This window comes from Chrysoperla carnea, chromosome 3, assembly GCF_905475395.1.
Source record: "Chrysoperla carnea chromosome 3, inChrCarn1.1, whole genome shotgun sequence".
NCBI classification, from domain to species: domain Eukaryota; kingdom Metazoa; phylum Arthropoda; class Insecta; order Neuroptera; family Chrysopidae; genus Chrysoperla; species Chrysoperla carnea.
The window spans coordinates 25,177,000-25,191,412 of NC_058339.1; the positions used below are offsets into that span (position 1 = coordinate 25,177,000).

General features: G+C 28.7%; 3 protein-coding genes across 3 annotated transcripts; 1 reads left to right on the top strand and 2 right to left on the bottom strand.

The window, feature by feature from the left end:
• Window positions 1-860: 860 nt before the first annotated feature.
• LOC123295944 lies at window positions 861-2,796 on the bottom strand. The gene is made up of 4 exons (XM_044877406.1): window positions 2,564-2,796; window positions 1,522-1,907; window positions 1,188-1,370; window positions 861-1,129 (listed from the first exon to the last, which is right to left on the bottom strand). The coding sequence occupies exons 2-4, from the start codon at window positions 1,874-1,876 to the stop codon at window positions 861-863; spliced, it is 807 nt and encodes a 268-aa protein (XP_044733341.1). The 5' UTR covers window positions 1,877-1,907; window positions 2,564-2,796.
• Window positions 2,797-3,879: 1,083 nt separating this feature from the next.
• LOC123295310 (jerky protein homolog-like) lies at window positions 3,880-5,763 on the bottom strand. The gene is made up of 4 exons (XM_044876606.1): window positions 5,653-5,763; window positions 4,809-5,249; window positions 4,233-4,415; window positions 3,880-4,156 (listed from the first exon to the last, which is right to left on the bottom strand). Exons 2-4 carry the CDS (start codon window positions 5,245-5,247, stop codon window positions 3,927-3,929), a joined length of 852 nt encoding a protein of 283 aa, XP_044732541.1. The 5' UTR covers window positions 5,248-5,249; window positions 5,653-5,763; the 3' UTR covers window positions 3,880-3,926.
• Window positions 5,764-7,453: 1,690 nt separating this feature from the next.
• Window positions 7,454-12,251, top strand: LOC123294890 (amino acid transporter AVT1I-like). Its single transcript, XM_044876076.1, has 7 exons — window positions 7,454-7,878; window positions 7,939-8,089; window positions 9,540-9,708; window positions 10,132-10,484; window positions 10,932-11,222; window positions 11,358-11,568; window positions 12,016-12,251. The coding sequence occupies exons 1-7, from the start codon at window positions 7,759-7,761 to the stop codon at window positions 12,158-12,160; spliced, it is 1,440 nt and encodes a 479-aa protein (XP_044732011.1). The 5' UTR covers window positions 7,454-7,758; the 3' UTR covers window positions 12,161-12,251.
• The last annotated feature ends 2,162 nt before the right edge of the window (window positions 12,252-14,413 follow it).

Sequence of the window (14,413 nt, forward strand, 5' to 3'; positions counted from 1 at the left end):
ATTGTCATTGCTTGTCGGATTGACATCACAGATCACGTGTGCGGTGGAGCAAAAAAAAATCGTTTTAAAATATTTCAAATATTGTGATTTTTTAACAATTTTTTTCCTAGTGTTTTTATTGTTAAAAATGCGTAATTTTTGAGTTACAAGCTCTACCCGACCTATAATTTCATAAAAAATTATCAAAAAGCATTTCTGTTTTTCATGAAAAAGGTCTACTGCGTTCAATTTCGATGTTTGTCAACACACTAGCAATTTGATTTTTATTAATCGAACAAAGCTAAGAATTTCCAAAACTACTTCAAGATTAGTGTTCACTTCAAAATGACTTCAAGATTAGTGTTCACAATCATTTTACCTATATTTATTTTATAAAGTTAAGGGAGTTTCAATCCCGCTAACAAGCGATAATAATTCGTACTTATTAAAACAGGAAGTAGGTCCGTTTTAAATAGTTCCAGTTTAGACTATCAGATGACAATACACGTACTTCCTATTTTTAATGGCCAATAAAATTATTCAAATTCAAAGTTGATAAATCCCACCAACTGGAGGTGATAATTCGTACTAATTAAAACAGGAAGTGAACCCATTTTAAGTAGTTCCAATTTAGACTATCAGGATACTTACCATTTATCAATAAAAATAATTTTGAAAAAACTTTATGCCAGAAAGGTAATTTCTATATTCGTGAAATATATAATTCTAGATAAATCTATAGAAAATCAAATTGAATATATTTATTATTTAGAGCAATATAACAATTATTTTCTTTAATATTCTAAATAAAATTTAATTCAAATTTTGATAAAAAATTATTTATAAAATTAAAAATTACAGTTAACAACTAATTAAATATATTATGCAAATTTTTTTAAAAATAAGGACATTAAGTCTTGCTGCCCTTTTATTAAGTCTTGCTGCCCTTTTATTAATGAAAATATGGCTTCTTTTTCACGCTCGTCAGACTTAAGTCTTTCTAGCGTTTCTTGGCGTTTTAAATCCAATCTTGCTTCTTCAAGAGTTAATCTTCTCTCTTTTAGAGTTAATTTTCGATGTTCTAATTCGATTTCTCTTCGTTTTAAGTCCATTTCAGCTTCATTTTCTTTTTCTGAATTTATGAATGAATCTAAAAATGGATACAAATTGTTATCACATTAAATAAAAAATAAAACTAATTATAATACTTTGTATGGCTGGATTTGATGTATCCATGCTTTTCCGCATTGAATCTGCATTTAATTCTGAAATTTGTATGTGCTTCGATTGTGTATTTGAATTTTCAGATTGATCCGAGGGAATGGTTTCATATGATATTAAATTTTCTTCAGATATGTGTGCGTCTATATTTTCAGGTGTCTCAAAATGAACTGTAAGAACAACCACTTAAATTATTATTCAAATTAAATTTCGATTGCTTTGGCAACTTTTTTTCTATCAATCGTAACATGTACTTTTGTAGATCTACCAACTTTGAGTATCTTTAGTTGGCTCAAACTCAATAATATATAATAAACTTACTGTCCTTATAAGCGACTTTCACTCTAATTCCTAAACTATCCTCTGTAGTTGTGCCATAATTATGGTCATAATAATGAACCGCCTTAATATCCTCATAATCATCATTTTGCTGTTGTTTTTTTTCAATAAAATATCCACATTCCTCTCTTGCTATTGTGAGAATATTCCTCCTATCTTTTTTAACATTCGTGCGTACTACATCAGTATTCCATTTCTTATAAAATTCAGGTTCGTTAGACATTTCCTTCCATATTGGAGATGAGTGTATGGGTAAAGTGTCCGAATTAAAATTATTTATATATCTCTTTATAACTGTGACAGCATCCTCAACCGGTACGCATGATTTTCGAGGCATAGTTAAGTGAGTTTGATAGAGTATATTTAATCTATATTCAATAAATAGTAACGTTAAAATCTTTTTCTTATTAATAAAATTCAAAATAATAAATTTTATAAAAATTAATTAAATAATAATTTTTATCATTTAGTAAACATTATTTAATGTTTACATCACTGTTTACGATCTTATTTATTATACCATAATACCATATTTGTTTTGTTCAAAAAATGTTTCAAACAAAAGTTGTTTATTTTTTTATAAGGAACATTTTTTACATTTAATTTTTTGGCCTATCTCTAACGGTTTAAAATATGAGTCCTACGGACCCAAGAACCAATTGACTGTTGCCCATTTACAAACTCGGCCTCACTTTTTATGTCCTGAGCACGCTGTAAAAATTTAGGCTTGATATTATTTTTCGTTTTTGAGTTATCGTGTTGAAAGACAGACGGGCAGACGGGCAGACAACCGAAAATGGACTAATTAGGTGGTTTTATAAACAACTATACCAAAATTTTGTTCGTAGCATCAATATTTTTAAGCGTTACAAACTTGGGACTAAACTTAATATACTATGATATATTTCATATATACATAGTATAAAAATTTGAAGGTTATAATCAAAATAAATAATATTTAATTATAGTCTCTATTTTTTGTTTTCAAATAATTATAAACAAAAAAACACAATAACGAACTTACTGTAATTTTATGAAAAAACTGACGAACAAAAAAAATCTATTTGTTTAAAGCAAAATAAAAAAAATGGATATGTCGTCGCCAACTTTGGAATCTTTTTATAAGTAAATTAACAAATGACAATCGATAATTTCGAGCAAACATTAACGAACAATCCAACTGTTTATCGAAAACTTAGAAAAATTGATTTATCGTCGCTAACTTAAAAGAGCTCCAATAATTATCGCATAATTCTTGTGTGACTTTAAAAGGATTCGTTCTAAAGTTTAAAATGTATCCTTTATGTTAAAGGTAAATTGTGGGTAAATATACCAATTTGTAATTGAAAAAACAACAATGTTAGTTCAAAAAAGAAATTTTAATAAAAATACTTATTATTTTATTTTATATTAATACAGATTTTAAAATTATTCAAATGGCTTCAAGTCAAAATATTTAACCAAATAAGATAAAAGTCAAATATTTAACCAAAACCAAAAGATTGCGTGTGTTAACTTATTTGAATGAATAATAAGACGAAAAACAAGTGAAAACAAACAATTGACTGAGTTAATTGTTCAAATACCATGTAAAGACAGTTTTGATGACGCAATCGCTTGTTTTTGACGTCACGTAAATAAAGAAAGATTTCCACTCTTATTTAGCCAAACACACATAACATATTCCCATATACTACATACTACAAAATTTGCACCTAATTAGCGCCCTCGTAGGTAACCAGTGATGTTTACAAGAAAATGTTTAAAACAAAAGTTGTTTATTTTTTTATAAGGAACATTTTTTACATTTCAGACGACAGACAGACAAAATTTTTTTCGTAGCATCAATATTTTTAGGCGTTACAAACTTGGGACTAAACTTATATACTATGTATATTTCATATACATGGTATAATAAGTACATAGTATATGAATAGTCGAAAACTTATACAAAAAACCTGCTAGTGATTGGTGTTTTTTCGTTAGAAAAATTTCATCTGTAAGAATTCGTTTCAAAATTAATCTTCGAAGGATGATTTTTGAGTTTTATTCATCACTAAATTTTGGGCCAAGCGAAAAATTTTGATTTTCGATCAACATTTTACATAAAAAAATTTTCTATTCTTAAGCACTCAGCAAAAGAAGAAAGAGGTTAATTTTATATCCAGGGCACATCTAATTCTAGATAAATGTATAGAAAAATAGAAATGTAATCTAAACCACCTCGTAGAAAAAATAATTCTCAGCATTTATTTATTATTTAGAGCAATTACAATTATCCTCTTAATTAATATTCTAAATAAAATTTACTTAATAAATATGATAAAAAATTATTGGTAGGTAAACTTAAAAAACAGTCGGGTAATTACAATTAATATTTCTATAAATTATGAAAATTTTGTTAAAAATAATGACATTAATTCTTGTTGGCCTTTTAGTAATGAAAACATTGCATCTCTTTCACGTTCTTCAAATTTAAGTCTTTGTAGTCTTTCTTGCCGTTCTAGTTCTAATCTTGCTTCGTCAAGGGCTAATCTTCTTTCTTCTAGAATTAATTTCCGATTTGCTATTTCGATTTCTTTTCGTTTTAAGTCCATGTCAGCTTCATTTTCCTTTTCTGAATATATGAATGAATTTAAGCAATGGTTACAAATTATTATTACATTAAAAAAAAATTAAACTAATTATAATACTTTGCATGCTTGAATCTGACGAATCCATGCTCTTCGGCATTGAATCTGCATTTAATTCTGAAATCTGCATGTGCTCTGATGGTGTATTTGAATGTTCATAGGGATCCGACTTAAAAGTCGCGTATGAAATTAAATTTTCATCTGATGTGTGGGCATCTAAATTGTCTGGTGTCTCCAATTTGACTAAAAAAAAAACACTAAATAAATAGTACATCTTATTAGGCAACCATACTTAATTCTCGATAACTCGAATAAAATCTCATGGGAAAAAAAGTTTATCCTCAAATCAAGGTCTAAAAAACCTAAGAACTTGGGAAAATTTATGTTGATATCGGGAGTCGGTATAGACCACACGATTTCGGAAGTCTACGCATTCGCAAAAAAAGATTCTTATACATTCGAGTGGGAAAGGCACTCCCTTCATTTGTGCTTCTAAATCCACCTCATGTGCACTTACAAATTTTTACCTGTTGTAGAGTATACAAAAAAAGCAACGCGGTTAATCTGCTTATAGAAATTTTTTAATTAATTTTTTGAAATATGTCTTAAAAAGTCAAGCTACGTATATAAACCAACCTTCCACAATATCTGGATCAATAAAAGTGGTTTCATGCGATATTTTTCCAAAATCAATATTATGTCTCACTTTAAATCGAGTAATCCAACTTGGATTACATGTGAAATTTATTTGAAACAAGGAAGCAAATTCATTCGCTTTTTGTATTAGTATAGGACCAGTGATTCTTGTTCCCTGAGTTTTCTGCACGTTATACCAATCTAATAAAGCTTGTTCTACTTTATTTTGAGTTGATTTACGAATTCTTTTTCGTTTCAAAACATTTTCATTATAAGATGCTCTAATCTTAACTTTGTTTTTATAAATCATAGATATCGTCGAATGACCGACGCCGTATTCTTTCGCAAGTTTTAAATTCGTTTCACCATTTTCTAGTCTATGAATGATAGCACATTTTTCTCCAATAGTGAGCGTTTTACGATGATGAACAACAGACATTTCTTAAATCAAAATAATAAATCGTACTATTTAAAAATTAATCGTTATACCGCTTCGTATACAGATTAAGCAATTAATTCGACACTGTAGCGAAAAAGTAGTCCAAAATAAAAACTAAAACGAGAGTTATTATTTTATTAAATAATACGTCCTTACAAACGCGTATGGTCACATTAACTACACAGTCATATTAAGCGAATGTCATTAAAATCAGATACAGTGGAATCCTTCTATAATGACCTGTGAGTCATACTGTATGAATAATATGTAGATATCACTGGGTAACTGATTCGTTATTCAAAAATTTGCAAGCAAATAAAATAATCCGGAGCAAAAAGAAAAAGATTTTTCAGAGTAATCCCTAGTTTATTTATTAAATAATGTCATAATACATAATAAACTTACTGTCCTTATAGGCGACTTCCACTGTAATTCCTGTAGTATCCACTGCAGTTGCGTCATAATAAACGGTTTGTCAAATATTAAGCATAAAAAGATAAAACAGAGTGGTTCAGAAAAATGTTACATTATTATAAAGCATATTTACATGGTTCTTAAAGAAAATTTTTAAACTAAATTTTTGTTTGGGAAAAAAAGAAAAAGTGAATATCAAAAAGATTAAGAATACTTCAGATTATATTTTAACAAGTGAAAACAAACAATTGACTAAGTTAATTGTTGAAATACCATGTATAGTATGGAGGGTTATCTCTACCCTCCATAATGTATAGACCATGAAGGTTATAGAGAAGGAGAACGATCGCTATGTACTAAAGCATTAGCGCACCTGTCCCTGAAAATTTGTAGAATTTATAGTTCATTTTCAGCCACCAGCCGCGCTGTCGTCGGTAAGTAGTATATAAGCGCACAACAGCCCGCATTTAATGATACAACTTAGCGATCCCAGCGCCTCACTTATTTTTTCAAAATATTGGGGACAATATTTTCTATTGCGATCGTTCTCCTTCTTTATAACTTTCATGGTATATACAGTGTTGATTACAATTTGAATTTATAGTTCATTTTTATATATATATATATATATATATATATATATATATATATATATACATATTACAGCTTTTGTTGGAAACATTTGTACGAAAATCGACTAAAGGTTAATTTTCATGCTGACGCTTAGTTTCAGCATCAAATTACGTCACGTGGTCAGCTTAGATCGTGCTGCCATCTGGGAAAAAACTTAGAAGCGCCAAATATCGTACAAAGCTAACTAAACACAGTTAGTTTCTCAGAATTGATTTTGACAGTACTGTTATGAACATGAGTTGATTTTTAGACGATTTTGAAGAACAAGGTTACCAAAAGATGCCGATTTCAGTCGCGGAGATTAAAATAGGACACTCGGTATGAAAATTTGAGTGAATATTATTTACATTATTAGATTTATTTCAATTACATTACACTCGTGTGTTATTAGAAAAAACTATTCGATTACTCATTAATTTTATATTTACCTATACTAACCATGGTTGCATTTAAACGTAGTTTTTTGGCGCTCTCTATTGATGACGTATAAGTACGTGAACTGTCAAATTTGGACAGTTCAATGTATAATTTACACTTTAAAAAAATGAATTTACAACATAGAATTTACACACATTATTATTAAGTTTTCTAATTAAAAGTCATAGAATAGTATAGTTTAATGAAATACCATATAAAATGTAAGTAATTAATATCATACAGGATGTCAACAAATTTGACAAGCCCGTACTTTGATGTCACGTCCGTATAAAAATTTGAATTTCCGTTTTAGAAACAAACTTTTAGTAATTAATTTTAAGTAATTAAAAATATATTAATTACTAAAATAATGGTTTAGTTGAAATGTCCAGCCATTAAAGTTACGGAAGAAAAATATTTGAACCAAATTTAAATTTCATGAATATTCCCTATTATGAAATTTTTTAAGTTTCTTTTTAATTAAAATAAATAATTTCAAATTTAATTCAAAGGATTATTTAGTTGAACATAAACGAATAGGTACATACTAGGAAAAAACAATTCTCATGTGATATATGTAGAAAAAATTCATCCGAAAGGATTATTTATTTGCATATCAACGATTACATGCTACAGATAAACAATTATCGTGTAATGTTTATGATAAAACATTTAACCAACAGCATCATTTATTTTAGCATGGCCGAATGCATATTTGCAGTTTGCAGATCTGATAATTTTTCTCGACGCGGATATTAGCTGTTTAAAGGAACATTTCCACGATACATCATTATGCTGCATAACTAAAAACATATTAGTCCATTAATTACACAACACTGTTGGTTGATAAGACGTATATGATACATGTCTCAGGTCTTAGCTCAGTAGAAGCGTAACCTTGATCAAATAATAAAAACATATTAAATATCAATAGAGCGTTGTATTGATATATGCACGATTTAAATTCACTCAGTATTTTTGAAAACTCTCAATGTTATGACTTACTAGCAGCATGAGCCTATAGTTCATTAATTTAATGATTTGAAAATGGATAATTCTAATTCATCAAACAATCAACAATTTGAATCTGTAAGAAACTCTATATTGACGGATGCATCAAATTATGGTTCACAAAATCAATTAATTAATGGTTTTGAAAGAAATCAGGTAGTACACAATAATGTGCAGATAATTGATAGTAATTATAATAAAAGTGACTTTATCCAGGATAGAAATTTAAACAATACAACTCAAAATAATGAATCGAATCAAGGCGAAAATAAACATGGTTTAAGCATATTTCAAGCAGCGATTTTTGTTGTCGGTGAAATGGCTGGAAGTGGAGTTTTAGCATTACCAAAAGCAATTGTTGAAACTGGTAAGTTGAATAAATGTTCTACATTAATGTTTATCAATCAAAAATAATTTAAGAAATATTACGTTTAGAATTTATAGAAATTAAATTAAAAAACAATTATAGCAAAATTAAATTATAGTTAGAAATAATTCTTTGTTCGAAATATATAACAGTTTGTTTATTTTTATTATTGTTATAAAAGTTTCCATTCACTTTTTTATCAGTGACTTATTAGTAATTAATTGTATTATACTAAATATTTCCAAAAAATTAAAATATTTAATAGAACCAGTTATCTCTATTTTAAAGGCCAGAGGTTAATCACCTATTCAGTTAAAATTATTATTTTAAAAACATTATTTATTTTTTTAATCAATTAAGGTAAATGTACAATATTACGGGATGTTTAAGCATAACGCGCTTTGAGGCTGATTATTAAAATAAATACAAATTTTTCTACTATGAAAATTGGTTTGTCGTAAATAATGATTATTAACAATTAGCTTTGGATATTTTTCCACGGCTAAGTCTTTAATTTATAGTATTAAACTTTAGGTTTCTGTTGTTCGTGCTTGTCTCTAATTTCGTGATAAAATTTAGCTTTGAACCTAATTCCGGAAATAGAAATACATAATTCACACCCTACCCTGCGATAGCTCATTTGAAAGTGCATACATAATTGTCTCTTCAACCATGATAAAAAAAAGATTGATTGGTTATTAAGGTAGACTACACAGAAGATGGAATTTATGCCTTTCATCTTCTGTGTAGTCTATTTTTGAAATTTCATATGGCACCCTCTACCTTGTGATACCTCATTTGAAAGGGCATACAATTCTCTCTTCGACCATAGTAAAAAATTGAAATCGATCGATTGGTTCTTAAGATTAACAACCCAGAAAATGGAATTCGTATCTTCCATTGAAGAAGATACGAATTCCATCGAGAAGTTTATCTTAAGAACCAATAAGGCAAGGGGTGTCATTCAAAATTTAAAAGTTGGGGTGGTTAGGGGCGAAACTTAAAATTTAGTAGGTTCCATTTTTAAACTCTCCCTGTATATCATAATCTGTCAATTTATTTTGCAATAATGTCGTTCAGTTGCCATAAATAAAATATTTTATTGTCTTATTTTCGATTCCTATACTGTCCCGTACAAATTATGCTTATCAATATTTAAATAAGTAGTTATTTTTGAAAGCAATGAGTGCGTTTGGTCGAACGAGCTGAGTTTGCTGGCTTCCTGTAGATCACTCAGTATTTAAACTGAGTCCTTTCGAATCATAGAATTATGCTTACAAAGTGGTTAATCCGGTTTTTTAAAATTTTTTTAAAATAATTTCACATGGGAATATTTTTTATTTACAAAGCAAGGTGTTCAAGCCTTTAGCAAATAAGAATAAAATATATGAAAAAATTATTTCGGTTAAATTGATGCCAAGATTCTCACAAAAAATATAAACGATTTCAGGTTGGATTGGATTAATTTTGGTGGTTATACTTTGTTTCAATGCTGGTTTTGGGGGTACATGCTTAGGTGCATGTTGGGATATTATTGAAGAACGTTTTCCTGAACATCGAGGACGTACTAGAAATCCTTATGCTACAATAGCAAACAGAGCAATTGGAAGATGGGGAAGGTAAAACTATTTGAACTTAATTATTTTATATGAAAATGTAAAAGAAAAAATAATTTAAACTTTGTTTTTCCTCTTAGACTCACAAAAAAGTAGATTAAGTATACAGGGTGTTTTTTTAATTTGACATATGATTGAACCCCGAAAAATAACTTTTAATATAAAATATTTTTAATATAATTTCGAAAATGTAAGTAAGTTAAACTTTAGCTAAACTTTGGGCATAGTTTACCTTGCATACTTTTTTCGTTAAAGCATTTTCCTCGATTAAATTTATGGAGTTTCAAGCATGTCAACTCAAAAAAGACATCTTTTATTTGTTTTAATAATTTGTGTGCGAAAAATCAGTTTTGGACGGGAGTTAGGGGATAGTTGACTTGATTCGATTCTCATACATTGAGGTAATTTGTTTGTAATATATTTCAGTGTACTGGTATCAGGATGTGTCCAATTTACATTATTTGGTGCTAGCACCGTATATTTATTGTTAGCATCACAAATTATACAAGATCTATTTACACCGTATTTTCCAAATATAACATTTTGTACATGGTTTTTAATAATTGCAATCACATTAACAATACCAATGTGGTTAGGTAGTCCAAAAGATTTTAATTTTGTTGGAATTGGTGCAATATTATCAACAGCATTCGCATGTGTTTTTATATTTACACAAATTGTAATGGATGGTTTAAATGATACAGTTGATCCAGTTAAACATACACCGCATACATTTCATGATTTTTTTATGGCATTTGGTATTATATTATTTTCGTTTGGTTAGTGCAGTCTACGATGGAATAATTCGAAAAGGTTTAGTTGTAGATGGAAATAGTTCATTTTGGTACCAAAAAAATGGAAAACGATCATCGGCCCACTTCCTAGATTTAAGCCAATCCCCACACCCTTATTTTGGTGAGGCCTAAAGTAGCCTTTTTTTTGGTCCATAACTCGAAAAATAGGCAATACTATCAAAATTTACTAAAAGCAAAAAAATTGTAGAATTATTCTCTCACATGGACTTCTTGTAGATCATTTTGGACTTCTGAAAGTCCATATTTGGGGTCACTGATCTAGAATATAAAAACAGATACATTTAAAGCTGCGCCAGTGGTTGGGAAAATATCAGAGGTCGTCCGATTGATTTTCTGTACAAAAATTCACTATTTCTATCTACAACCAAACATGTACGACTCTGACTAAAAATATCGTTTTCATTCGGCTAGGTGGTGCATCGACATTTCCAACGATACAAAATGATATGATCAATAAAAAAGATTTCCAAAAAAGTATTGTTATCGCATTTAGTATAATATTAGCATTATATTTACCAGTTACAGCTGGTGGTTATTTTGTTTATGGTGACGATGTTCATCCAAATATAATATTATCATTATCTGATAGTGGTTTGGTAACGTTAGCTAATTTATGTATGGCGTTTCATTTGATTTTTGCTTTTTTGATTGTTATTAACCCAGTTTGTCAAGAGTTGGAAGAAATATTTCAAGTTCCACATGGTAAATACTGATTTTATTATTAATAGTGTTGCCTCCTCAAAGTTCCGGGAAGTCCGGAAATAAACCAGAAATTCTGGAGAAAGTAAAATTCTAAGTACTTTTTAGAAATTTAATCAAATTTGAATTTTTTTTTAGAATATTCAATAAAACGATGCGTGTTGCGAACATTTATGATAATTGTTATGATATTTATCGGCGAGACAATTCCAGAATTTGGGAAAATTTTATCATTAGTTGGAGGTTCTACAGTTACTTTATTAACATTTGTATTTCCGTGTTTCTTCTATTTAAAATTGTGTTCACAAAATGACAGTGCCCAGCCTAGTATTGAATGGTGGCCACAAAGGTAAAATAAAATAAAATATTGTAAATATAAATGAGTACTAGTTTTTAAGTTACTGGCTTATTCCCACCACCTTACTAAAATTATTTTACCAGGGCCTTGTTTGTAAAGTATCTTTCAAAACTGATTGATTACTTATGGTATGTATGCAGGTATAAAGCTTTCAGCTGGTGCCCCCTAAGACTCTATGCCCGGAAACCTTTATATTCCCCGAATAAAGACGACCTGGTATATCACCACACTCATACTGATTTGGATTTCAAATTCTCAGCTATGTAGACAGCGTTTGTCTAATGACAAGCCAGTAGTATAAAGTACTGGCTTCAAAAACTGGCCTCGTGGTGAATTCAGGGCATCTTGACTTGATCATAAAATCATTTAAAAAATGCATGCTTTGGAACACTATCACTATAAAAAATATATTATTTTAAAATTTTTTGTTATTTTTAGATTTATACCATTACATGTTAAAGTTTATTTATGGGAGTTGATAATTATTGGTTTGATTGGTGGAGTTGTAGCTACATACAGTGCCTTATTATCCATTATTAGTCATGACTCAATGAGTACTTCTTGTTGGGCGTCATTTTTTTAATGTCAAATTTATATTAAATTATATTTGTAATTAGAGAATTGACAATAGTTTCGTTTCTTTGGCGAACTATAATCCTGAAAGTTTTAAGTTAAGATAGTAGCTAATGTTGTTCAATAAATTGAAAAATTAATTGATTATTTATAAATTATAATAAAACACTATTTAAGGATTTTTTATATGTGATAAATAAAATAAAAATTTTAAATAATTGAGTATGATTTTTTTCTTTATGGTCTTCTCCTTTCTCTTCATTTCCCATAAGATTTGTGCGTCATCCATTGTTAACTTGGACACTTTGATATAACTTCGTTATTCGTTTGGAAATTCTAATCACCTAGCAAAGTCTTCCAGATTGTTAGTATTTATTCATTTATTAATAAAAGGTAATGTTTATTGTATTCATTCAGTGTTACAAATCTCAATATATTTCCAAAAAACATCTCAGATTGAAAAAGCGTTTGAAAAATCTTTTACTTTCCTGAACGCGGAAAGGCAAAAAAATGTATACGGTTCGATAATACAGTCCTCACATGGTCCCTTTTTCGGTCTCTTTTTTAACAGTTAATAATTCACTAATAGGGAATATTCATAAAATTTAAAATTGGTTTAAATATTTTTCTTTCGTAAGTTTAATGACTGGACATTTCAACTAAACCATTATTTTAGTAATTAATATCTTTTTAATTACTTAAAACTAATTAATAAAAGTACAAATTCAGTGAGGGCATTTAAAAATTTCTAAAACGGAAATTTAAATTTTTATACGGACGTGACATCAAAGTACGGGCTTGTCAAATTTGTTGACATACTGTATGATATTAATTACTTACATTTTATATGGTATTTCATTAAATTATATTATTCTACGGCTTTTTATTAGAAAACTTAATAATAACGAGTGTAAATTCTGTGTTGTAAATTTATTTTTTTAAAGTGTAAATTATAGATTCAGGGTTGCCAGAAAGTTTTCATTCAAGTCGCCCCATCTGTGATCGAAAGTCGCAAAATATTCGCAAAAGAAATTGATTTTTTCTAAATAAAAATGCTGAGAAGAACTAAAATAAATTTTTGTATACTCTTTTATAATATAATAATTTCAGAGTCAATGGAAAACTCAAGAATATGAATTTGATATATACCTTTATTTAAATAAGTGAAATTTATTACTTTTCACACTAAAAAATACAGAGTACAGCAGATTTCCATGCAGAATTTTTATGTATTAAATACATTTTTTTAGGTTTCACCCATGAAGGTTATAAAGAAGGAGAACGATCGCAATAGAAAATATTGTCCCCAATATTTTGGAAAAATATGTGAGGCGCTGAGATCGATAAGTTGTATCATTAAATGCGGACTGTTGTGCGCTAATATACTACTTACCGACGACAGCGCGGCTGTTGGCTGAAAATGAACTATAAATTCTACAAATTTTCAGGGACAGGTGCGCTAATGCTTTAGTACATAGCGATCGTTCTCCTTCTTTATAACCTTCATGATACACACTTATTGAATAAGGGTGCTTCCTATTTACACAACAGTGCACACAAATACACTGAGCACACTGTGCACAGCGAGCGAATGAGCGAGTAATGGTTGAGTTTATTATTTCTAACAGTTAATACTGTTAATAATACTAAAAAAAAAACTAGTTGGCAGCCAAAAGTTATACCCTTATCAGTTTTAAAATTTTTAAACAGCGTTTATATCAAAATAAATAACTTTCGTTAAATCTTGAATATTAAATAACGATGATTTTATTTTGTAACAAATTTGTTTCTGCGTTTAACCGATTGTGAATACGTTTATGTTTAATTAAATTACTTTTCTGATTAAATGTTTTATTACAAATATCACAAGAAAATGGTTTTTCTCCGCTATGAATATGTTTATGTTTAATTAAATTCGATGATGTAGTAAATCTTTTATCACAAATATCACATGGAAATGGTTTTTCTCCACTATGAAATCGTTTATGTACAACTAAATCACTTTTCTGGATAAATGTTTTATTACAAATATCACAAGGAAATGTATTTTCTCCACTATGAATTCGTTTATGTGCATTTAAATGACCTTGCTGAGTAAATGTTTTATTGCAAATATCACATGAAAATGGTTTTTCTCCACTATGAAACCGTTTATGTTTAACTAAAGAACTTTTCTGAGTGAATGTTTTATTACAAATATCACATGAAAATGGTTTTTCTCCACCATGAATACGTTTGTGTTTAACTAAATCACTTTGCCGAA

Excerpts from the sequence above, each read along its gene's own strand:
- LOC123295944 (XM_044877406.1), bottom strand. The coding sequence starts at position 1,876 with ATGCCTCGAAAATCATGCGTACCGGTTGAGGATGCTGTCACAGTTATA. Across the intron at positions 1,371-1,521 it reads GAAAGTCGCTTATAAGGACA|TTCATTTTGAGACACCTGAA; the intron begins GTAAGTTTATTA and ends TTGTTCTTACAG. Across the intron at positions 1,130-1,187 it reads ATCAAATCCAGCCATACAAA|ATTCATTCATAAATTCAGAA; the intron begins GTATTATAATTA and ends ATCCATTTTTAG.
- LOC123295310 (XM_044876606.1), bottom strand. The coding sequence starts at position 5,247 with ATGTCTGTTGTTCATCATCGTAAAACGCTCACTATTGGAGAAAAATGT. Across the intron at positions 4,416-4,808 it reads TGATCCAGATATTGTGGAAG|TCAAATTGGAGACACCAGAC; the intron begins GTTGGTTTATAT and ends TTTTTTTTTTAG. Across the intron at positions 4,157-4,232 it reads GTCAGATTCAAGCATGCAAA|AAAAGGAAAATGAAGCTGAC; the intron begins GTATTATAATTA and ends TCATATATTCAG.
- LOC123294890 (XM_044876076.1), top strand. The coding sequence starts at position 7,759 with ATGGATAATTCTAATTCATCAAACAATCAACAATTTGAATCTGTAAGA. Across the intron at positions 8,090-9,539 it reads AAAAGCAATTGTTGAAACTG|GTTGGATTGGATTAATTTTG; the intron begins GTAAGTTGAATA and ends AAACGATTTCAG. Across the intron at positions 9,709-10,131 it reads GCAATTGGAAGATGGGGAAG|TGTACTGGTATCAGGATGTG; the intron begins GTAAAACTATTT and ends AATATATTTCAG.